Source organism: Schistocerca gregaria, chromosome 2 (genome assembly GCF_023897955.1).
Source record: "Schistocerca gregaria isolate iqSchGreg1 chromosome 2, iqSchGreg1.2, whole genome shotgun sequence".
Lineage (NCBI taxonomy): Eukaryota > Metazoa > Arthropoda > Insecta > Orthoptera > Acrididae > Schistocerca > Schistocerca gregaria.
The window spans coordinates 390164705-390191013 of NC_064921.1; the positions used below are offsets into that span (position 1 = coordinate 390164705).

At 36.7% G+C, this 26309-nt stretch overlaps 1 protein-coding gene across 9 annotated transcripts in view; it reads left to right on the forward strand.

Annotated features, from left to right (window-relative positions):
* LOC126321333 (E3 ubiquitin-protein ligase CBL) overlaps positions 1 to 26309 on the forward strand; it is a 186288-nt gene that overhangs the window by 10448 nt on the left and 149531 nt on the right. For 4 of the 9 annotated variants that reach the window (XM_049994177.1, XM_049994172.1, XM_049994176.1 and 1 more), the window contains exons 3-6: positions 12415 to 12546; positions 23777 to 23914; positions 24038 to 24263; positions 24451 to 24591. In XM_049994177.1, coding sequence (XP_049850134.1) covers positions 12415 to 12546; positions 23777 to 23914; positions 24038 to 24263; positions 24451 to 24591 — 637 coding nt within the window. The remainder of the gene's footprint in view (positions 1 to 12414; positions 12547 to 23776; positions 23915 to 24037; positions 24264 to 24450; positions 24592 to 26309) is intronic. The other 5 variants (XM_049994174.1, XM_049994179.1, XM_049994178.1 and 2 more) reach the window with 2 other exon arrangements.

A 26309-nucleotide genomic window follows, 5' to 3' on the forward strand; every position in this document is an offset into this window, starting at 1 on the left:
TTATGGCAGAATAGAATTGCTGCAGTGTGTGTAAACAAAACATGGAATTGTCAGTGTGGTAGATCTGTATGGTGAGTAAGGTAATTTAAATTACTGTCGGGGTCTTTATACATGAACAACTGCATAGTGCATCTACATCTACATGGGTACTCTGCAAATCACATTACAATTCTCTATTATTCCAATATTGTATAGCACGTGGAAAGAATGAACACCTATATTCTGTACAAGCTCTAATTTCCCTTATTTTATCGCGGTGATTGTTCCTCCCTATGTAGATCAGTGCCAACAAAATATTTTCGTATTTGGAGGAGAAAGTTGGTGATTGGAATTTTGTGAGAAGATTCTGTCACAATGAAAAACGCCTTTCTTTCAACGATTTCCAGCCCAAATCCTGTATCATTTGTTTGACACTCTCTCCCATATTTTGCGATAGTACTAAACATGCTGCCTTTCTTTGAACTTTTTCGATGTACTCTATCAGTCCTATCTGGTAAGGATCCCATACTGCGCAGCAGGATTCTGAAAGAGGATGGACAAATGTAGTGTAGGCAGTCTCCTTAGTAGGTCTGTTACTTTTTCTAAGTGCCCTGCCAATAAAACACAGTCTTCAGTTAGCCTTCCCCCACAACATTTTCTATTTGTTCCTTCCAATTTAAGTTGTTTGTAATTGTAATACCTAGGTATTTAGTTGAATTTACGGCTTTTAGATTACACTGATTTATCGTGTTACCGAAGTTTAACGAGTTCCTTTTAGCACTCATGTGGATGACCTCACACTTTTCTTTATTCAGGCTCAACTGCCACATTTCGCACCATTCAGATATTTTTTCTAAATCGTTTTGCAGTTTGTTTTGATTTTCTGATACTTTATTAGTCGATAAATGACAGCGTCATTTGCAAATAACTCAAGACGGCTGCTCAGATTGTCTCCCAAATCGTTCATATAGATAAGGAACAGGAAAGGGCCTATAATACTACCTTGGGGAACACCAGGAAACACTTCCGTTTTACTTGATGACTTTCTGTCAGTTACTATGAACTGTGACCTCTCTGACAGGAAATGACAAATCCAGTCACATAACTGAGACGATATTCCATAAGCACGCAATTTCAATACGAGCCGCTTGTGTGGAACAGTGTCAAAAGCCTTCCAGAAATACAGAATTGATCTGAAATCTCTTGCCAGTAGCATTCAACCCTTCATGTGAATAAAGAGCTAGTTTTGTTTCACAGGAACGCTGTTTTCTAAACCCATGCTGACTGTGTCAATAGACAGTTTTCTTCGAGGTAATTCATGATGTTCGATCACAATGTTGTTGTTGTTGTTGCTGTTGTTGTCTTCAGTCCTGAGACTGGTTTGATGCAGCTCTCCATGCTACCCTATCCTGTGCAAGCTTCTTCATCTCCCAGTACTTACTGCAACCTACATCCTTCTGAATCTGCTTCGTCGATTCATCTCTTGGTCTCCCTCTACGATTTTTACCCTCCACGCTGCCCTCCCGTCAACGATAAATTTGTGATCCCTTGATGCCTCAGAACATGTCCTACCAACTGGTCCCTCCTTCTTGTCAAGTTGTGCCACAAACTCCTCTTTTCCCCAATTCTATTCAGTACCTCCTCATTAGTTATGTAATCTACCCATCTAATCTACAGCATTCTTCTGTAGCACCACATTTCGAAAGCTTCTATTCTCTTCTTGTCCATACTATTTATCGTCCATGTTTCAATTCCATACATGGCTACACTCCATACAAATACTTTCAGAAATGACTTCCTGACACTTAAATGTATACTCGATGTCAACAAATTTCTCTTCTTCAGAAACACTTTCCTTGCCATTGCCAGTCTACATTTTGTATCCTCTCTACTTCGGCCATCATCACTTATTTTGCTCCCCAAATAGCAAAACTCCTTTACTACTTTAAGTGTCACATTTCCTAATCTAATTCCCTCAGCATCACCCGACTTAATTCGACTACATTCCATTATCCTCGTTTTGCTTTTGTTGATGTTCATCTTATATACTCCTTTCAAGACACTGTCCATTCTGTTCAACTGCTCTTCCAAGTACTTTGCTGTCTCTGACAGAATGACAGTGTCATCGGCCAACCTCAAAAGTTTTTATTTCTTCTCCATGGATTTTAATACTTACTCCAAATTTTTCTTTTGTTTCCTTTACTGCTTGCTCAATATACAGATCGAATAACATCGGGGAGAGGCTACAACCCTGTCTCACTCCCTTCCCAACCACTGCTTCCCTTTCTATATCCATAACTCTGATGTTGCATTTACTACCATTACTTTGAAGTAACATAGTTCATCACATTATTTCTAGATCGAGATTCGTTTCGTAATTTCATTTGAATGGAAGAGGAGATTTCTTTGAAGCTGCTCATCACCATTAAATAAGATATTTACCAACAATATGCAAATGTGAGGCAGTTGATAAAACCATGAGATAGGTATATAATATTTTACATGAAGTTTCATAATAACAAAAATTTCTAGTGTGTAACTTGTTTACATTCTGACATAGACTGACAGTCGTGTTAAGATTTCTGGTCACTGGAATAATGTTACAGCCTTTGCACCGACCGAGCGAGGTGGCGCAGTGGTTAGCACACTGGACTAGCATTCGGGAGGACGACGGTTCAATCCCATCTCCGGCCATCCTGATTTAGGTTTTCCGTGATTTCCCTAAATCTCTTCAGGCAAATGCCGGGATGGTTCCTTTGAAGGGGCACGGCTGATTTCCTTCCGCTTCCTTCCCTCACCTGAGCTTGCGCTCCGTATCTAATGACCTCGTTGTCGATGGGACGTTAAACACAAAGATCCTCCTCCTCCTTTGCACCGAGAATTACAGTGAATATATCATTTGTAATGACTAACACTTTTTATTGCATGTAATACGTCTATTAAATTAAGAAGAAAGTCCCAGTATCTTTTAGAACACAAAATATGGGGGGAAAAGGTGAAAATAGGTGGATGTGAACATATTAGCTTTCTCTTTGTAGCTCACAACAATATCAATTAGGCTACAGCTTTGAAGTGCAGCTCAGTCTGTGAATCGGTACACACTGTCTAAAGATCGTAGCTACAAGCATCATAATTTGGTATTTGACTGTGACAAATTGTATTAAAATGATGCACTTTTGATAGTTCTTCATTGTACTTTAGCATAAGGCGCTCTGTGGAGGATTGGTATAACTTTGTGAAAAATCATGTAGCTGGTTCTTGTAATGTACTGGGGATGAATAGAGTGAAAAATCGCGTGCTCAATCACAGTCTGCACGCTTATGGAGGAGGAAAGTGCGTGAACACAATCCAGCATTCTACCTGCCCTTGCTCTTCAACCCCACAAGTTCCCCTCCCCTTCCCTCACCCTGATAATATCACCATTGGTGTAGCTGCACTTAGAAATGTTACAGAAATTTGATATTTATTAACCCACTTCATTAAAAGATTAACATTAATTTTGTAGCATTAAGACAATGTTTTTAATAATCTGAGAATTTTTCATCCCTTGCAGTGCGGAAACTTTATTGGGCCTAGAGAAAAAATGAATTGGAAGTTTTTTGTTGGAAACTAGAATAGCACACAATGCTTCACTCACATAGACTGATATCGTCAACACAGATTTTTGTTTGTTCATCTGTAATCGAGTTTTTATGTTGGTTACAAATTACAACACATTCTAAACTTTTCACACTAATGAAGGCCACAGAAGGATGGTCTTCTCCTAATATACTTCTGACCAGAAAGCTATTGTGCTAGTTTGAATCCAAGGTTTTTGTTAAACATGCCTTTTGCATTCTTGTGGTGATATTTCAATAGAGTTGCATTCACCAACACACATTTCTTTATATCTAATTGAGAAATGGGATATCAATTTTCATTGCTTTAAATGTGTTTTAATGTAACGAAACATTTTTAAAAAATTTTCATCTCCGTAGCAACTGAATTATGAAAACCAGTGAAGCACGTCAATTTTTATTTCTAACGTAGATCCCAAAATCAAATTTTCACAGATGTAGCTTTGAAAATACCTTATTAATGAAATAATTTCATAAAAATTTACATCCCCAATTTAACTCCCTTAGGGGGTTGAATTTCCAAAAACACTGAAACTTTTTTTTTTTTTTACCAAGAAGTCAGATACTGGTTTTCATTGATGTAGCTTTAAAAATACTTTAGTAGTTCTCTAATAATTATTTTTTGAAAAAGCTATCATCCACAATTTTATCTCCTTAGAGGTTAAATTTCTTAATCTGCTGAAACACTTTGTGTTATTTCTGACTGAGAAACCTAACAATTATTTTTGTAGTACTAGCTTAAAAATTGCCTTAATAGGGACATGTTTTCAAAAAGCCTTTCATTCCATATTTTACCTCTGTAGGAGTGAAATTTCAAATTATCCCTCCACAAATAAAGCCTACAATATAAGATCTACACCCTCTCTCAATTTCAAGCTAACATCCTTAGTAGGTTGGGCTATGTGATGAGTCAATGAATGGGTCTGGCTCTATTTCACCCCTTAGGTATTGGATTTCCATAAACAGTGAAACACACATTTTTATATTTCAGCTGAGAAACCAAACACAAATTTTCAAAGATTTTGCTTTAAAATTTTTTTTCAGTATGAAATATTTTCACAAAACATTCCAATTTCAACCCCTTATGTGCTGAATTTAAAAAAAACAGTGAAATACTTTTTTTGTTTTGTTTCTAAAAGAGAAGTAAAATACAAATTTTCATAGATTTACCTAAAAATGCTTGCATATGGAAGTATTTCCATAAAACATTTTATGCCCTTTAGTGCTCCCTTAGGGATTGAATTTCTGGGAACACTGAAACATAGATTTTTTTTTTAAATTTGTAAACAAGAAGTCAAATACCAATTTTCATAGATGTAGCTTTAAAAATTCTTTAATATTTCATATATAATAATAATAATTATTATTATTATTTATGTTGTTGTTGTTGTTGTTGTTGTTGTTGTTGTCTTCAGTCCTGAGACTGGTTTGATGCAGCTCTCCATGCTACTCTATCCTGTGCAAGCTTCTTCATCTCCCAGTACCTACTGCAACCTACATCCTTCTGAATCTGCTTAGTGTATTCATCTCTTGGTCTCCCTCTACGATTTTTACCCGCCACGCTGCCCTCCAATACTAAATTGGTGATCCCTTGATGCCTCAGAACATGTCCTACCAACCGATCCCTTCTTCTGGTCAAGTTGTGCCACAAACTTCTCTTCTCCACAATCCTATTCAATACTTCCTCATTAGTTATGTGATCTACCCATCTAATATTCAGCATTCTTCTGTAGCACCACATTTCGAAAGCTTCTATTCTCTTCTTGTCCATACTATTTATCGTCCATGTTTCACTTCCATACATGGCTACACTCCATACAAATACTTTCAGAAATGACTTCCTGACACTTAATCTATACTCGATGTTAACAAATTTCTCTTCTTCAGAAACGCTTTCCTTGCCATTGCCAGTCTACATTTTATATCCCCTCTACTTCGACCATCATCAGTTATTTTGCTTCCCAAATAGCAAAACTCCTTTACTACTTTAAGTGTCTCATTTCCTAATCTAATTCCCTCAGCATCACCCAATTTAATTTGACTACATTCCATTATCCTCGTTTTGCTTTTGTTGATGTTCATCTTATATCCTCCTTTCAAGACACTGTCCATTCCATTCAACTGCTCTTCCAAGTCCTTTGCGGTCACTGACAGAATTTCAATGTCATCGGCGAACCTCAAAGTTTTTATTTCTTCTCCATGGATTTTAATACCTACTCCAAATTTTTCTTTTGTTTCCTTTACTGCTTGCTCAATACACAGATTGAATAACATCGGGGAGAGGCTACAACCCTGTCTCACTCCTTTCCCAACCACTGCTTCCCTTTCATACCCCTCGACTCTTATGCCTGCCATCTGGTTTCTGTACAAATTGTAAATAGCCTTTCGCTCCCTGTACTTTACCCCTACCACCTTCAGAATTTGAAAGAGAGTATTCCAGTCAACATTGTCAAAATTGTTCTCTAAGTCTACAAGTGCTAGAATCGTAGGTTTGTCTTTCCTTAATCCAGCTTCTAAGATATGTTGTAGGGTCAGTATTGCCTCACGTGTTCCAACATTTCTACGGAATCCAAACTGATCTTCCCCTGAGGTCGGCTTCTACTAGTTTTTCCATTCGTCTGTAAAGAATTCGCGTTAGTATTTTGCAGCTGTGGCTTATTAAACTGATAGTTTGATAATTTTCACATCTGTCAACACCTACATTCTTTGGGATTGGAATTATTATATTCTTGTTGAAGTCTGAGGGTATTTCGGCTGTTTCATACATCTTCCTCACCAGATGGTACAGTTTTGTCAGGACTGGCTCTCCCAAGGCCGTCAGTAGTTCCAATGGAATGTTGTCTACTCCGGGGGCCTTGTTTTGACTCAGGTCTTTCACTGCTCTGTCAAACTCTTCACGCAGTATCGTATCTCCCTATTTATCTTCATCTATATCCTCCTCCATTTCCATAACATTGTCCTGAAGTACATCGCCCTTGTATAGACCCTCTATATACTTCTTCCACCTTTCTGCTTTCCCTTCTTTGCTTAGAACTGGGTTTCCATCTGAGCTCTTGATATTCATCCAAGTGGTTCTCTTTTCTCCAAAGGTCTATTTAATTTTCCTGTAGGCAGTATCTATCTTACCCCTAGTGAGATAAGCCTCTACAGCCTCTACATCCTTACATTTGTCCTCTAGCCATCCCTGCTTAGCCATTTTGCACTTCCTGTCGGTCTCATTTTTGAGACGTTTGTATTCCTTTTTGCCTGCTTCATTTACTGTTTTTTTATATATTTTCTCCTTTCATCAATTACATTCAATATTTCTTCTGTTACCCAAGGATTTCTACTAGCCCTCGTCTCTTTACCTACTTGATCCTCTGCTGCCTTCACTACTTCATCCCTCAAAGCTACCCATTCTTCTTCTACTGTATTTCTTTCCCCCATTTCTGTCAATTGTTCTCTTATGCTCTCCATGAAACTCTGTACAACCTCTGGTTCTTTCAGTTTATCCAGGTCCCATCTCCTTAAATTCCCACCTTTTTGCAGTTTCTTCAGTTTTAATCTACAGTTCTTAACCAATAGATTGTGGTCAGAGTCCACATCTGCCCCTGGAAATGTCTTACAATTTAAAACCTGGTTCCTAAATCTCTGTCTTACCATTATATAATATATCTGATACCTCTTAGTATCTCCAGGGTTCTTCCGTGTATACAACCTCCTTTCATGATTCTGAAACCAAGTGTTAGCTGTGATTAAGTTGTGCTCTGTGCAAAATTCTACCAGGCGGCTTCCTCTTTCATTTCTTAGCCCCATCCATATTCACCTACTACGTTTCCTTCTCTCCCATTTCCTACACTCGAATTCCAGTCACCCATGACTATCAAATTTTCGTCTCCCTTCACTACCAGAATAATTTTCATTTATTTCATCATACATTTCTTCAATTTCTTCGCCATTTGCAGAGCTAGTTGGCGTATGAACTTGTACTACTGTAGTAGGTGTGGGCTTCGTATCTATCTTGGCCACAATAATGCGTTCACTATGCTGTTTGTAGTAGCTTACCCACATTCCTATTTTCCTATTCATTATTAAACCTACTCCTGTAGTCACCTGACCAGAAGTCTTGTTCCTCCTGCCACCGAACTTCACTAATTCCCACTATATCTAACTTTAACCTATCCATTTCCCTTTTTAAATTTTCTAACCTACCTGCCCGATTAAGGGATCTGACATTCCACGCTCCGATCAGTAGAATGCCAGTTTTCTTTCTCATTATTATTTATATGTTCATAATAATAATTTATATTTAAAAAACTTGTACCCACTTTTTCACCCCCACAGGGATTAATAAAAATGCTGAAATGTGTGTTTCTTTATTTCCAATCAAGAAACCAAATACCAGTTTTTGTAGGGCTACCTTCAAAACTGCCTTAATAGCAATTAATTTTCACCTATTTGACCCCTTTATAGGTGCAATTTTGAAAAATCCTTTCTTAAACAAAACCTACCATACCTCCAGATGTCAAGTCTCTATCCTTAGTGTTTTAGTTTGGATGATGATGATGATGATGATGATGATGATGATGATGTCGTCAGTCACTTGAGACATCAGGAGTGTCTCTCTCTCTCTCACACACACACACACACACACCTCTTTACGAAAACCATAAAAAAGTAACCTTTAAATGCTTAAAGCCTCCAGCCCCAATCCTCCCCATATACAGGATTTTTAGTACATTCCTCATGGGCCTCCCTTCTACCATTGTACAAAAATTTGTGACTACATGAATTAATTTTCCTTCTTTGACTGGACTAAATACTCTTATCATAGAAACCAGATGGACCAAAATCTCTTGCTTGTGGTACAGCATTTGACCATGTAGTCTGTAATTATATTTTGCTGAAAGTCACCGAGTGGTACAAACTCTGCAGTAACCACAACTGCAAAACAGAGGAAAGATATATTTTTGTCATTTCAGTGAACACGGCTTGCACAGAATGAACATACATTTCTTGTGTGCTCACATTATTAATACCAAAAAAACTGAAAACAGGCACTCAGTATAACAAGCTCACTGTTGTTAACACTCCCGATCTTATTTTATTGCAATTGTGTTTGAAATAATTGACAGAGCTTTTCTATCCTGTATGAACTTGTCTCTAGTTAACGGTTTTGTAAACAGATCTGCCAACTGTCCATCATAAAAAAACATAGCAGACTTGACTCACTGTCCTCAACATGTTCTGGTACATAACAATATTTAATGTTTGTGTGTTCAGTATATTTGTGCAAACGAATAGCACTCTGATTAAGGACACAAAGTCTAGGTTTGAAGCAATCACTTGTCCCTCAGAATTTTGCTTCACATGAATGTCAAGTTTTTAAAAACCAGCAGATGCTTGCAGAATTTATCAGCCTCTCAGCTTCATCTTTTCATTTTCTTTGACTTGTTCACTAGTGTCATCCTTTCCAGATTCATCTCTAATATCTTTGCAGTGAAATTGAGCATATCTCTTGTTCCACGGTTAAGCCATGGGTTTCTTCTTCATTGAAAGAGATATTGCAGTAGATTATAGTTTCCTTTGAATCAGGATTGCAGACACGATAATAATTGGCACTATACCCATGATTGCCAACCATGATCAAAGAAATTTATCTAGTATCCCATTTTGGTGTAAATTGACCAGGAATGTGTACATATGTGCTGATCTAAACTCCCTCGTGTTAAAGGCGGAGTTTTCCAAACCATTTTTAATATGTAATAACATTTTTTGCTTTACGTGGTCAATGATTTAAGATGTATGCAGCAGAATTTACTGCCTTGCCCATAATTCTTGCGATAAGCTTGTATTCAATAAGGTAGTATGCATACTCAGCAATGGACATGGTTCCTCACTCAGTTTGGCCACTCTGATGTGGTGTGTACAAACTTCTCTTCTTATGAGTTTTTCCTTTTTGCTTGAAATAGTCTTCAAATTGCCTATTTATGAATTCAGTCCCATATTCATTTCTCAGAACTTTGATTTTGTTTCCTGTTTGTCGTTCAGTCCATCTCTGAAACAGGAAAAACACTGGAAAAGTATCATGTTCACATTTAAGAAAATACCCAATCTGTATGAAGTGCAATCGTCCTTGAAAACTGTGAACAAATGTGCACTTCCAAGAGAGGGTTTTCTCATCCACATACTTAAATTTGAAGATCAAACTCAAAATTTGAATGACACAATTTTCTATTCCTCCTGTCGTACTGACATGTTTCACAATAAAGATCTTCATTTTTAAACCAGGAATTAAATTCAAATCAGCCGCATTCTTCAGACCTTTGAAATGGACGTGTCCAAGTCTCCTATGCCAGATCATTGGGGAATTCAAGGAAGCAGTATTTGATTTTAGTTCGTCTGGACGTTTAACCATCATTTGAGAACACTGATTGTCCATCTTAATTCCTGCTGGAACTAGACTTGAATTTGCGAACTTCCATTCACTAGTTGTCGAAAGAACTTTCATTCCTCTTTTTGTCAGAATTCCCACTTGAAATACATTTCTCTTTAGTTTAGGAATGTAAAATGAGTTTTCCAAGAGTGCAAGGTTTCCATTTTCTGCCAACTAAACACAGTAATTCAGTGGATTCAATGCCTTCTACCTTAACAGTGGAGTTGTCTCCAATTTGAACAAGAGTCATCATACTAAATGGGATCAAAAGTGTTGAACGAGTCTCTCTGTGTGACATCCTATCTTTCGATGCAGCACTATCAGTTAACAAAATATTTTCATGACCTAAAGTACAAATATTTGCTTTTTCTTTTGATAGTCTGCTGCTTAGTAGTACCAGTCTTAAAGTTTTTTTTTTTTTTTTTTTTTTTAAGTATGCTGCACTTGGATTTAAAGTGATCCCATTTGTGACAAAACAACATTCAACTTCTTTTCTACTGACCATGTTAGACTAACTGATATTCTTGAATTGAACTTACTTATTTTTCCCACATTAGTTGCTGTGAATGCTGTTGACATTTCATCACACTTTTAAAGTTTCTGTTACTCTTTCAGTAATCTTGAAGTAAAATTTTCTAATATTTGTTGATCTTCAGTATGAGCCCCATGCAGATGAAAAATTTCCGAATTTCCCTGGCAGACTTCCCAAAATTTTAGCCATTTTGTTAATTTCTGGAACAGGTTCACCTGTATCAGCTAGCACTTGTCCTAAAGATTAAACTTGACTGATGGGTTGTGCAGTTGTCTGTTGGCAACATTCTGTAATCAAAAAACGCCTGCTTTGAGGCCATTTCATCAATTTCAGTTTACTGTCTTTGGATAGTCTTTGATCTGGGGCACATTTCAGCTGCATTTACGCTTGTCATAATGCATTGCAATTTGTCATATTCCATCACAGAAGGTATAACGAGCATCACATTAACATTAAAGCCATCCCAAGCTATTTGACTCTCATCTGCTTCATTTGGTGCCAGTTTCTCCTTCATGATATCAAGAACTTTTTCAACATGAAAAATAATCTGCAACTTACCATCAAATTTCTGGATGCAATAACTTAAGTGTAGCCATCTTCGTGGAAATTTGAACATAAATCAAACATACAGTACTTGTTCAAAACTAACAATGGAGGTTTTCCACATAAGACCAGTTAAATATGACAGTCCCTGAACATGAGCATCAAAATTTAAGCGTCACAGTCCACTCAAAAAAACTCCAGTCGAACCTAGTAAATTCACAAAATAGATGTATATGATTGCCTGGGTCCATAGCCTGTTGTCTGCAATTATATTTTGCTGAAAATCACACACAGTTACCATGATGACAAAAAAAGTAAATATATATTTTTGTATTGTCGCAGAACTCAACTGTGCACAGTGTTAACATACGTCTTTGGTGTGTTCACACTATGAATATGTGAAGCCTGGAAATAGCCACTCAATATAACAAGCGCACTCTTGTCAACAGACCACACATTATATTCCCTGGATCAGTACATTTGCAATTCATTGCTGCTATGCTGTCAGTTGATTCTTTTGAGTGCATTCTGTGGACCAAATCACCATTTTTATCTTGATATGAATGCTCAAAATTAAGAATTACTATATATGCTTGAATACATAATCATAGAAAAATTTATTTCAGTAGAAGAGAAAATTCAATATAGTGTTCACTGTGTTGTGTATTAAACTTTCCTAACTCCAAAAATGTGACCGCTCCTTCCACGTCACTTTCCTCAGCTATGGTGACATCGAGTAATCATTTAAATGATATATATGTAATTTTAGCGCTGTGTAGTAATAAGTAAATACATTAACCATTTTTTCTTTCGAATCAGTACCACTCAAGTGATGTAGTGATGCCCATGTGCTACTGAAAATATCTTTTAACTGTGCCAAAACATTTAATGCAAGAACATGTGACATTTAAGAATTTACAGTAATCTGGAGGTGGGGGAACAACAATTATCTTGGATAGATATCTTTATAATTGAACTTTGGTCCACTTTCTGTTGTTTTATTCATTTCTTATATAATTTATGAACATAATAGTGTAGACGACAACATTTATGAACTTCCACCAAAACGGATGAAACATAGTTAATGGAAGAAAGCAATAGTTGAAAGAATTTTAATCTTAAATTCACTGCTATTTGCCATAGTAATTGCACATTAAGAAAAATTTGAAGTATCAAGGGGAATGATATGAGATTGATAACCTGTTTGTAGGGAGGAAGTAGAGAAGTGTCAGTTCAGAGCTATTTTTACATTTTAAATACTGTCCCAAGGATGTAGTTTCATAGCTGTTGTAATAAATGTACTCAAGTGTACTTTCTTTTTTAAACAGGTTATTTCAGCCTTGGAACACACTGCTTAGGAACTGGCAAATCCTGGCAGTAACACATCCTGGCTATGTGGCGTTTTTGACATATGATGAAGTGAAGGCTCGGTTGCAAAAATATATCAATAAGCCTGGAAGGTAATTACGTGAAGTATTTTTGTATTATGAATTCATGAAGAATTTGAGAACCCTACTGGAAAAGTAATGTGTTGGGTACAGTAGTCTTCAATATCTGTCTTTGCAAACTCTACAGAAGTGATGCAGTATCTCTCCCTCTCACCCCCCTTTTTGTTTGAGAAATTTACCCAGAAGTGTCTCAGCTTCTTAATCCTTGACACCTGTTTTTATAATGCTCATACTGTTACTGGTTGATATTACTTTAAATGGGTTACTGGTAGGTGAATTCCATATTTTAAATCTGAATTTCTTGTACACATTGCCAATGAACAGCAATTACTAAATTAGGTCTGGATGAAAGTCTACAAACTTCCTTTGATCACAAATACAACATTGTACATTACACTAAGAGAAAATGAATTGTTCAATTTCGACAATACTAGTCTTTGTAATTTATGTGGCATATAAATTTAAAAGAATGCGAAATATCTATCTTACAAATATCTGTTACATCTTATACAGTGTGTCCATGAAGTCTCTCCACAGTGGTGAGCTCTGCCGGTCTTGTCTTGCAGGGCACGTAAGGTTGGCAGCCCATTCATATCGCTGTGGAAGGTAGGGGCTGGGATTCACTGGTAGTGGCTCCAATTACGTTGGAAGATGGAATTCAACATTATTACAATTAAAATAATGAAAGTAATTAATCAATGTATTTAAAGTAAAATGCACTGTACTCTCCAATATCACAGTATGTGTGGGAAATGCATAGTTGAAGGCATAGTTGAACATGTTTGCAGTTCTTTACAGACACATTTACCAATGTTTCACGTGTAATCGAATCCAGGTATCAGTTATTGCTGTCTTCAGTTCATTTGTTGTCTTTGGGTTATTTTGAAACACTAATGTCTTAGCCACACCCCCAAAGGAAATAGTTAGGCAGAGACAGATCCGGTGAGTGTGGGTGCCAGAGATCTTTCGTAATTACTCTGCCTCCAAAGATTTAATCTAAAAGTTGTAAGGACTGATGTGTTGTATGGGCAGTAGTGTTGTTTTGTTGGAGAAGTGAATGAGTGCTTTCACTTTCATTCATCAGGGCAATAAATGCATGAACTATTTAGGAACAATAGACATCGAAAGTGACGGTAGTTTCAAAGATTGATCATATAATTCACACTTGGGTTATTGTAACCCACATTTTGATTTTTCCTGCTTGGAATGACATTGCACTTGAGCATGTTGATTTTCTGATGACGAAATTCATGAATTTTCAGAATGAATGTAGCCAGATAGGTGAAACCAAGCCACATTAGAGAAAAATGTTCAATGTAAAACACCAACTCCATGTCACTGAAACCATTCACAATATTTTATTCATTCCACATGGTCCATACAATGTAACTATTGCACAGCAGTAAGTTTATACAGATCACATCCCCATTTTTTGGTTGCAGCCGTATGTGGTGTCGTACGAGAGACTTTAGCCTCTTGTGATAATCTGCTCACTGGTTCTAATGGACTTCACAACATGATGTAAAAAAAATATTGTCAAGCTTCTATTCTCTTAAAATTGTGGACATACCAGTTCATGGAAATTGTGGACATACCAGTTCGTGGTGCATTGTGAGCTGAACCTGTTGTCTGGAATTTGTGAATTCTGTCATGTTCCTGTGAGCTGGAACTTTAATTCATCATACTTCAGCCAATTTCTGTTAAATATTTATAAATTGAATACTCAGACCTTTCTCATGAATCAGCCTGTCTATTACTGACAGCAGTATTAAAATTCTTACAGTTGTTCCAGAGATTAGCCTGAACAGACAAAACTGCAGCTGAAAATGAGACAGATGGAAGAAAGTAACTAAACTGCTTATTATTTCAAAAGTAATTACTTTAACTGTTGATTCATTTATCCCACTGTGAGACAAGGCAGTAAATGCCTTCATGGAAAAATATTTGTGATTGTCTTCGGGACCAAGATTGTACTCGTGTGTGCAGCTCTTCATCCAAAACAAATTGATGGCCACAAATGTTGTTATTCAGGGCTCAAAAATGATGAAAATTGCATGAGGATTATTCAGGGCTCAAAAACGATTGAAATTGCTTGAGGAGAGATTGGAACTGTATGGGGGCTGTGTATGTGCTGCCCAGTGAAACTTTTGTAGTGTAATCAAAACAAACTACAGAAGTTTTGCTGGGAAGTTCTTACACATGCCCCATACACTCCTGATCTCTACCCAGTAGATTACCTTATTTTTGGAGCCCTGAAAACTACATTCATGACCGTCAATTTGCTGTGGATGAAGAGGTGCACACATGGGGTACACTCGTGCCTCTGTAGGCAACTGCAAACATATTTTCATGAATGCAGTGATTGTCTTGTTTCACAGTGGGATAAATGTATTAACGGTTATGATGATTACTTTGAAATAATAAACAGTTTACTTACTGTTTTAGGGTTCTGTACCTCAACCGGTAAAAATGGAACCATTATATGGGCACTTTATTGTCTGTCTTTCTGTCTATAAAAAGCCAGTTTTCTCAGGATTAATTGGATCTATCAAGTTGAAATTTGTCACACACCAAGGTCATCGTGGGCAGTTGCCTTACCATTAGGCTGTCTGGTCATGACTGTTGGCCAGACCCTAATTCCCATGCCATCAGCCATGTGTCTACAACCTGCTCTCATGCATTCATTTGGTATATTCCCATACATAGGAGACATTTTAAGTTCTGTTCCTTCAGCAAGCAAAAAGTAATATCAATTTAGATTTTAAACTTCTCAGCATTGTGACATTGAGATATCAACAAAGCAAAACGGGGCAGCAGTAATGTTCATACATCCTCAAGACTCGGCTCATTCATTTTATTGGCCCGAAAGACAGGATGCTTTTTGGGTACCAGAAACTCATTTTATTTCCAGGAGCTCTGTTCCATCAGTATTATTGGTTGATGGTATCATTTTCAGAAAATGAACTGCAGAAAGTGGTTCAAAAATTTTGGAAAATATAAACCATAATGTTGAAAAGATAAATGCAAAATTGATATTACTTTTTGCTTTCCACATATGAAAGATGCTCTTACAGATTTGAGAATCTGAGATAAGGTACTTAACAATTGCCTTCATAAGCAGACAGGTGTCACTACAAGGCTTTGGAATCCAAACCAAGAAACCAAATGTGATGCTTGGGAACCTAGATGAAGAACACTTACGAATCCAATATAGTGAGATACTATACTGAAGCGCCAAAGAAACTGGTATAGGCTTATGTATTGAAATACAGAACATTCAGAATACGGCGCTGCAGTCAGCAATGCTTGTATGTGACAGAAGTGCAACCTTCCCCAAATTGCCGCAGATTTCAGTGTTGGGCCATGAAGTGTCAGCATGTGATCCACTCAATGAAACATCATCAAAACGGGCTATCGGAGCCAAAGGCCCACTTGTGTACCCTTGATGACTGCACGACACTAAGCTTTACACCTCATCTGGACCCGTCATCATAGACATTGGGCTGTTGATGACCAGAAACATGTTGCCTAGTCTGACAAGTCTAATTTAAATTGTATTGAGTGGATGGACACGTGTGGGTATGGAGACAACATGAATCCATGGATCCTGCATGTCAGCAGGGGACTATTCAAGCTGGCGGGGGCTCTGTAATGTTGTAGGGCTTGTGCAGTTGGTGTGATATGGGACCCCCGATACGTGTATATATATGACTCTTGACAGGTGACATCCTGCCTGATCACCTGCATCCATTCGTGTCCATTGTGCATTCCGACAGAACTGGTCAATTCCAGCAAGACAATGCAAATCGCATATGTCCAGAATTGGTACAGAGTTACTCCAGGAACACTCTTTGGAGTTTAAACACTTCCATGGACCAACAAACTCTCCAGACATGAATGTTATTGAGCATATTTGGGATGCCTTGCAATGTGCTGCTCAGAAGAGATCTCCAGCCCCTCATACTCTTGCGGGTGTATGGACAGCCACACATGATTCATGGTGTCAGTTCCCTCCAGCAGTACTTTAGATATTGGTCGAGTCCATGCCACGTCACTTTGTGGCACTTCTGTGTGCTCACGGGGTCCTGTACGATATTAGGCAGGCGTACCATGTTCTTTGGATCTTCAGTGTACTTGTGAATTTAAAAATACAAATCAAATGCAGTGAAACATAGACAACAGGTTGCTGCAGTGTAGCCTGTTGCTGTGGTACATTCCCTCACATTTGCCTCTCATTTTCATGTTTTGTTAGCACACATTGGAAAATCAAATGTGATTCTCTGAATGCTTGAAAACATGCTCTTCCCAACTGTGATTAGTTTGATGTTGATTATGGAGAACAGATTTTCTAAAAGCAAATTGGATATGATCAACTTCTTCTTCTTCGTTTTTTTAAAGGAGTTTGAATTGATTTTATAGAAATTACAAAGCAGTACTCAAATGATATTTTATTTTGCAGAACCTTTTGTTGCTAAGTAGTTGTGTCCAAAGTTTCATGTTTATCATGTCTTTAATCAATGAGATGCAAGATGCCAAAGTTAAAACTTATAACCACAGTGTGGTTTTTCGGGCTACTTTACCTAAATTTGTGTAACATTGTTGGCCCATGTTGAAAAGTAAACCTATGTTCTGGGTAGGCTTAAAACTTTTATTTTTATTTTATTTATTTATTTTTTAAGTGAGACTGGTTTTGAAGCTTACATAGGAAATGGTATGTGTAAAATAAGTGTCAAATATATCCTTTTTACACTTTTCCACAAAAAATGTCATCTTTTCAACAAATATGTAGATTATTGGAAAATAGTGGGTGAGTGAAAATTTGTATTCCACATCCTTGTGCTACTGACCTATTGTGTATTGAGTTTCATGTTCAGCATGCATTACTCTGTGAGATATAAGGATCAGAAGATAACATTTTTTTCTTCGAGTAATTCTCGTGTCCAACTTCAAATCAAATGAGCTAACATTGTAGCACATGTTTGGTAATGAAATACACTTTTTTGTGATTAAAATCAAGGTCTTTCTAATGTACACAATTTGGGAAGTAGTACAGAACATAGTTCTTTGCAGAACTGGGTTAAAGAAAACACATTTTTTATCTTTTTACAAAATCTTTTACTTTGTACTTAATTTTTCTGTATTGTAAAGTACATAAATGAAACTTTATATTTGAGAACCTATGTTGGGTTACTACATGCAAAGTTTCATGTTTGTTATTCATTATGCCTTCAGTTCCTAAGATAATGGGTGTCCAGAAAGCAAGGACGAATTTGAATAGTGCACCATTTTGTCCTATGATGGTTGGCAGCTGTGGTTTTTTCATGTTTGTAAAATGTGATCCTTCCCATTAGTAGTCTGATAGCTTTTGTGTGGTGAGCATTGTTGTTTGACATTTATTTTCGTCATGGTGCAGATGACAACTGAGCAAATATCCAAGCGATAAAATGTTATTTCAGAAACAGTGGAAGTCCCATGGCAACTATTCATGAATTGCGTGTGACATTTGGACACAATGCTGCTAAAACCGATCATAGGTTTGGAAGTTTATCTGGAAGTTTGAGACCACGGGTTCTGTTTCAAACGTTAAGGAAACAGGATGACTGCATTCTGTTCAAACATGAGAAAACATTGCTATCGTGCGTGGCAATGTGACAATAAGTCCCAGAAAATTGGTTCGCCGACAAGCTCAATAATTGAATTTATCACCAATTTCACTCAATGAAATTGTTTCAAAAGATCTGGAAATGCATGTGTACAAGATTAGACGTACGCAAGAGTTGAAACCAGCACATCATGGAAACAGACATCAATTTGCCCAATGGGTCTTGGCTCAACAAGTGAATAATGAGATCTTCACAAAATTAATAATTTTCTCAGATGAGGTGTACTTCCACCTCAGTGGGTATGTCAGTTAGCAGAACTGCAGAATTTGGTGTAACAAATATCCGCAGGTGACTGTGGAAGGTGAAATCGTCCACAACACATGAATTTGCAGTGTCAGTTGTGGGCCTGTACTTTTTGAAAGTAATGTGGAAGTTGCCATTACTGAGAATGGCGACCATTACCAAGAAATGGTTTCTGATTGGTTTTTCCCCTCTTATTGATGAAAATGATGATTTTTTGTTTCAGGAAGATTATGTTACTTATTGCACATCATGATTGCTCTGCTGAATGAATAGTTTCCTCAAAAAATTCTCTCATTGTGAGGCAACCAGGAGTGGCCTACCAAATCGTGCAGTCTTATTCTTTATGATCTTTTTTTGTGGGGATTTTGAAATCAAAAATGTATGTGAACAAACCACAAACAATACAACAATTGAAGGGTGATAATAAAAGAGTTATTAACAGTATTCCACCACATGTTTGTGAATGTGTCATCGAGAACTTCAGTGAATGCCTTACTGGTTGCTGCAGAGCCTTGAGTGGTGATATGGAAGATATAATTTTTTACACATAAATGGGAGAAGTTAGTTAGTTATGTGTTCATACAAAAATTATATTATCAGAAATTTTTAAGTTCAATAGCACTTTAATGCCCATCCCTACTTCCCAGACACCCTTTGTAAGAAGCTAAATTTTGAAACATTTTCGGGCACCAATTTTATGGGTGATTTTGTCTAAAATCTTCTTGCTGAATACAACTCATAAAATTATTTTTTGCATGCTATTCCCACACTCCGTTTAGATTCCCCACTATTTCAGCCATCATCAATTATTTTACTACCCAAATAGCAAAATTCTAAAACCTATGGTGTCTTATTTACTGATGTAATTACCTCGGCATCAGCTGATTTAATTCAACTTCTCTCCATGCCCTTGTTTTAATTTTGTTGATATTCTGTAATCCCTTTTCAAGGCATCCATTCCATTCAGCAGGACTTTTTTGTGCTTGGCAAAATTACAGTGTCATTGGGAAACCTAAAAAGATTTTGTTCCTTCTTGCTGAACTTAAATTCCTTTTCGTGTTCATCTTTACTAGATTTACTCGAGTAGAAGACAGTACTGAATTTAAAATGACCCCTCAACCCCCTTTTTCTAAGAGGCTTCTTGAGAAAAATTTATTTTTAGTATCTTCTGACTCATTAAAACTACAAACAGTTTTATTTACATGAAGTGTCTGCCAAAAAGTTGTTATACCTATTCTAAACTCGTGCCATTTATTGAATGTCTGCATTTTAATAATACCTGGAGAAATAAAATGAACTAAAAGAAGTGGTTTACATTAGTTTTTGGACCATTTTCTTTTCTACCAATTTTGCTTACTATTCCTGTAGTCAGTAGTGTCACTCTTTTAAATCATCGTCATCCTAATAACACAGCTGTGAAATTTATATATTTGTTGTCACAAATATTTGGCTGTTTCTTCCAAATATGTTGCTATTGTCGTTACAGTGCTACTTGAGAACACAGCTGTTTTCTCTGAGTTAGTATAAGATTTTGCTTCTATAATGTTGAGAGAATGTTACAATGTCTGTTGCTTCCAAACATTTCCCTTGCATACAACATTGGAGGAAGAAACATATAAGTTTGCCTTGGCCATTATCAGGACTTTTGCCATCTCCTGCAGAAATGAATACTATTGTTGAGTATTTGTCCAACTTTAAAGCCAGTTCGATCCCAGCTATAAATGGACTTGGACAAACTGCAGTTTAAATGTGGTAGATGTTCATATAAAGCCAGTTTATGTAGTGTAGATTTTCATGGTTGGCAGTATGATGAAACTTGCTGCTCTCTCATCACTCCCATCCCCACAATCATCCCAGCCAAGCTGGTGTCACTGTTCCCCGAAAGAAAAGCGCTATTCCATTCTTGAACGTTTGCTCACACATGACAACAATTACAGCCAGTTTAAAATGATTTTTTTCCTTTGTTATAAATTTCATTGTGGATTAATTTTTCTTCTTGTTTCATAGTGTCACCATCATATTGTATAGCTGCTTAAAAGCTGGTAAAGTTCTTACCTAGTATTCTGATATATGAACAGTAACCGAATTTCTCACTTTTGCTGTCCACTTAGTATATCATTATAGGCTCTCTAACCAAATAAAATATTGGTCTGGATTCTGAATCGGCTAATGTTTTTGAAGGACAACATTTCCATTTTTGAGTGTTACCTTTACTTAAAAAGCAGCATTGATGTTTGTGTACAGTATCCATGCATATGTGGGAAAGTTTATTGCAGATGTGTTTGTGTACGGTATCCATACATATGTGAGAGAGTTTGCTGCAGACCTATTCAAACATAACAAAAGTTTGTAAGATGATAGAATTTAGTGTTATTTCTTCAAGTGTTTCACAAAATTGTCAAATTTTAATCAGAGCAATAGACTATTGCAGTAAAGGATAGGTTAAAACCCTGTCTCATGCCCTCCTCATTTATTGCTTGCTTCTATTCTTATGGCTGCAGTCTGCTTTACACACAAGTTACAACCTTTTGCTCCCCACATTTAATACCTGATAACTTAAGAATTCCAAAGAGTATATTTTGGTCAGTGTTGTCATTGCCTTTTCTTAATCTACAAATGCTGTAAATGTGGATTTGCCTTTCTTCAATCTGTCTGGAGTCAACATTGCATCATGTGTTCCAACGTATGCCCTAAACACAAATGGAGCCTCCCCAGGTCAGCTTCTACCAGTTGTTCCATTCACTTGCAACTAATTTGTGTTAGTATGTTGCAGCCGTGACTTATTGAACTGATGATATTGTGTTTCCATGATCATTGTCAGAAATGTAGTGTCTAAGAAACCTGCTTTTTCGGATCACCAGACAGCATTAAAAAAAATCATATTACTGAGTTTTATTATGAAATGTAAAAATACAATACTTAATTTTACTATTACACAAATGTGTCTCAAGCAAAGGGCAACATACGAAAAATTAAATCGTCTTCAGTATAAAAAATTCAAAGTCTGTGCTACATAGTGTGTACAAGTGAACTAAAGAGTGTTGATGCATCTATCCAAGTCACTAGTCTTGAAGCTGCCTGTTCTATTGGAGTGTCACCAGTTGGTCACTGGGCTTATGTCCTCTTCACATAGGGGCAGCTGCTGTCGTGCTGTCAAGAGGGGTTGGTCAGCTTGTGATTGGATGATGTCTTCTCATAGCCATTTCTTCTCTTATCACTCCCAACTGGTGTGCTAGCACTTGACTTACTTTCTGTGTTCCTGTTGAACAGTTTTGTCATGGTTGATTCTCCTAAGAATCTTTATACTTCTAAGGTGATGCCATTTTCTTAAAGTGAATTGTTCCAACCTAGATCTTTCTGTGTCCTGTCAGGTTCTTCCTACAATAGTGCATCCACAAATTCATCTTCATCCACTTCCTCTTCTCGTGCAGTAATATTTTATTAAAGTTTCTTGATGTTACACAAGAGCATAAATTACAAGAGCACTGATACGCCGTTCTATGCATGTACTTTTTATTTTGCAAACATATTCATACTCACTTTCTTTTTCCAGGCTTGGCTTTGCCAGATTTTATAAAAAATTGAATAGTTTATCAATATACATTTGCAGAAAATAGTGTATTTGAAAATTGCTTAGGTAATTTTGTATTTTTCCATTTTGGGCCAGAACTTGTGTTTATTGTGAGTGCAAATTTTAGTAGTTTCTTACTATGCTGATTTGAAACTTAGGATTGCAATTCTGAGAAATACTTGGGAGTCTTTCTTTTATTGCTGGTAATGCCTAATTTAGTTTGGGAAACTATATTAAGATTAGTTCTTGTTGTCTTAGTATTCTCGTAATGCTCCTTTTTTTTTGGGGGGGGGGGATACTATATTAAGATTTTCATGACATGATGTGCTTCATTAGTGTTTTTTACCACTTAACTGCACTCTTGCTCATATAAAATTATGCACTATATTTTATCCTGTTGTGGAGATTTCCGAATTAATGCATTGGTAATAAGGGAAAGTTGCTTGATTCAGTTCATACATTTGAGAATACTGTCTTTTTTTTTTTAGAAATTGTTGGTTGCTCCCCCTATGAACGTAACTGAATTGCAGAATAAAATCGATCACTGTAACAGATAATGGATTTGTTGCAATGCTAAAGTAGTCCTTTGGCTTCATACTTTAGATCAGGAGTGTCTCAACTGTTGTCATCATGGAATGGTGAAGGTGATCTTTACCACTTGAATAATCTTCATCTTTTAATTACATCAACATGATAGTGACATGTTGATGTAGCATAATTGTAATCATATTGTAAAATTTTTTCTATTACACGACACTTTACTTTGATATTTACTGTTTGCCTGTCACCTACCTAGCCCTGAGTCAGCAGTTGTCTTCTGACATGTAATGTGTTTGCAAACTACTGTAATCAAATGAAGCTAGAACACAGAGAGAGTTACAGTCTCATTGTTGAGTGCTGATTTTGTTTGTTGTCCTGCTTTTCAAACAATTGTGTGTCCTAAGTAATAGTTTTCGATTCTATGAGACAGTAGTAGCTTCTGAACAGCAGTTTGAACTCAGTAGGTGTTTCCCCACCCCCCCCCCCTCCCACCCCCCCTCCCTGTTTTTAATACTGCTGCCTGTAAAAGATGGGAGTGTGTCCTTTTTTTACCCAGCATCTCTAACCTGCAGTATGGAGTTTCCTCCCAGAAGATGAAGTGCATTGATATTACAGTACATAATTTTATCAGTATAATGTGACACTAGTATAATTGTTTTATTTTTTATTGCCTACAGATATTTTGTGGTACCTACAGGTTCTGCTCAACACAATTTGGAAATTGCAGTTGTAAAAGCAGGGCTTTAGGTTTTATGTTGGCTGATTTTTTTGAACAGGTGAAATCTGAGCATATGTTCATAATGTCAGAGTAGTTTAAAAAAAAAGAAAAAACAGAATATTTCTTTGAAGAGGTGAGTCTGCATACCTGGTGCATGCATGGATGGCAACTACAGCAAGGTCTCAGGGGTGAGGGCAACAAGTTTAAAGAGAAAAAAAAAGAGGAATCTAAAGAAATTTTATATCCTGTTTCATTGTTTTAGGAATATTAATACCTTTTTTATGCATTGGTATTCATAAAAGTATTTTAATTCATTTCTTTGAAGAAATGTGATATTTGTGTTTTTATATTACAACCTGATAATTTATTTAGTGTAAAAAATCTTGATGTACAAATTTGGGTATGAGATGGAATTATTCTTACATCTTCAAGTAGATATAAGTTCGTCTAAGCTGCAAAATAAAAATACCAAATACTGTGTGTAATGAAAACACATTATTTTTGCAGTTATGTATTTCGGCTGAGTTGCACAAGACTCGGACAGTGGGCCATTGGTTATGTAACGTGTGACGGTGATATTCTGCAGACTATACCGCAGAACAAATCCTTGTGCCAAGCCTTACTGGATGGCTACAGAGAAGGCTTGTAAGTTTGCATGTATCACCTGTTGCAGTGTGAAGTTAATCATGTGCTTACATAGATCAGTTAAATGCATACTTTTTCAAACTGTGGTATTTTATGACAACTGTTTTCCTCCACTTCTCTTAGCTACCTCTATCCTGATGGGCGTAATGTGAATCCTGATCTTTCATGGGCAGTTCAGCCAACACCAGAAGATCATATAAAAGTTACTCAGGAGCAGTATGAATTATACTGTGAAATGGGTTCTACCTTTCAACTTTGTAAAATTTGTGCTGAAAATGATAAGGATATTCGAATAGAACCTTGTGGACATCTTTTGTGTACACCGTGCTTAACATCCTGGCAGGTAGGAGTACCAAATTTCCATTTAGACATGACTTCTGATTTTTACATATGATAAGTCATATACCACCAAATACGTATAAATTTCTCTTTGAAATGCTAGCAACTATTAACAATGGATTGTTTTAATCATTTTTAATAGACTCCCATCATGACAAATGGAATATTATTTTAATGTGTGCTTCTAACTTTTGCAGGACTCTGAAGGTCAGGGTTGCCCATTCTGTCGGGCAGAAATTAAGGGAACTGAGCAAATAGTGGTTGATCCATTTGACCCAAAGAGACAGCATAAAGCTGGCTCTACAGGAAACCTTGTGGATCTAGATGAAGATGAAGAGGTAGCACTTCCATCTGAATAATAGCCCCCACTCCTCCACTTACATTTTATTCTGCCTGCTTTCTGTCTGTGTTATTTTGAGCCTGTATGTTGCTTGCTTTGTCAGTTGCTTCATGTTGCTGTTTGGTGTATTCTTCTAACAATATTCTGGCTGTTCCATGTGTATGCAAAGTTCAAAAGTTCCCATACTGTGGGTTTTATTGTAGTAATATACTCACATGAATGATGGACTTAAATTTGTTCAGATATTGTTATTTTAATATTGCAATATGCATGGGTTTAAGACAGTTCAGGCAAAACAGTCCTCCTCCTCTCCTCTCCTCTCCTCTCCTCTCCTCTCCTCTCCTCTCCTTTCCTCTCCTCTCCTCTCCTCTCCTCCTCACCTCTCCCCCCACCCCAGGTGTGTGTGTGTGTGTGTGTGTGTGTGTGTGTGTGTGTGTGTGTGTGTGTGTGTGTGTGTGTGTACACTTGACTATTCATTTAATCTTGAGTGTTGTTGACAACAAAATCATTACAACATAATTATTCAAGCTAGCCCTGGACACATTTTACCAACAAAATTGACTGAAATATTTAGCAATTAAGTACAGTTGGTACAGTGATCTGTTATCATTTGTTATTTGAACTGTGTTCAAAGGTCAGATCCTAATATTGAGAAGAGGATCTTCATTTTGTGATGGTTCATTTCTTGAACAATGGAATTTCTATTTAATCTCAACATTAATATGAGTTTTGAATCAGTATTAATCATAAATATTACATAAGTTTCATATTGTAAACTTATTATGCTGTTCAGGAGCTTTGTCTGTGATAAGACTTGTCTGTTTATTATCTTTCAAGTACATGTTATTCAGGAGTTAAATGGCTACAAGATTGCTTTTATATTGTACAGTGGTTTTTGATAATTGTATTTTGAATAGTACAGTAGACTGTTACTGAAATTCTCAAGTGTATATAACAGAACTTATGTACTTGTTGCTTAAGTACTGGGAGATTCATACATTCTTGAACTTCCAGGTATTTTTATTTATTACATTGAATATCATAAGATATTAAAAGCACAGCCTTATCTTTTGTTTTGCTGCAAATTATAGATGTGTATCACGTGAACAATAATACTGTGATAATTTAATCAGCAATTATAATGATAAGTATTTTGTGAGGGCAATCTGATTCAATAGTTACTTTGAGAGAACATCATTCGAGGTTGCATACGCACATGGTACACATGTGTGAGCATTCCTCTTTTCCATCACACATCTCCACATCCTCTTATCTCCTGTTTTATTATTACTCACAGCGTGCATGTGTGCATGTATGCATGTACATTTGCATGAGAAACCATGTGGAGCCCCAATGAAAGTTCCATTTTCTTGTATTATACATTTATTTTATTGTCTGTATGAAAATAAATCTGAACATTGTGTTTGCTTTGTAAGTAAACTTTCAAAAAGGTAAAGTTTGTCATGTTAACTTTATAAGCCCTCTGCTTTTCTTTCTATTCCAAATAGAAATTTCACAACCATTGGTATGCCCTTAAGACAGGATATATGCATACAAGAGGTGTGTGTGTGTGTGTGTGTGTGTGTGTGTGTGTGTGTGTGGGCGCGCGCTTGTGCTTGCGTGCGTGCCAGTATCAGTTACATTATTGGCTGACACAGCTAAATGTTACATGTACATATAATAAATTTAAAGAGTTCCATTAGTTGAAAAGTTGGA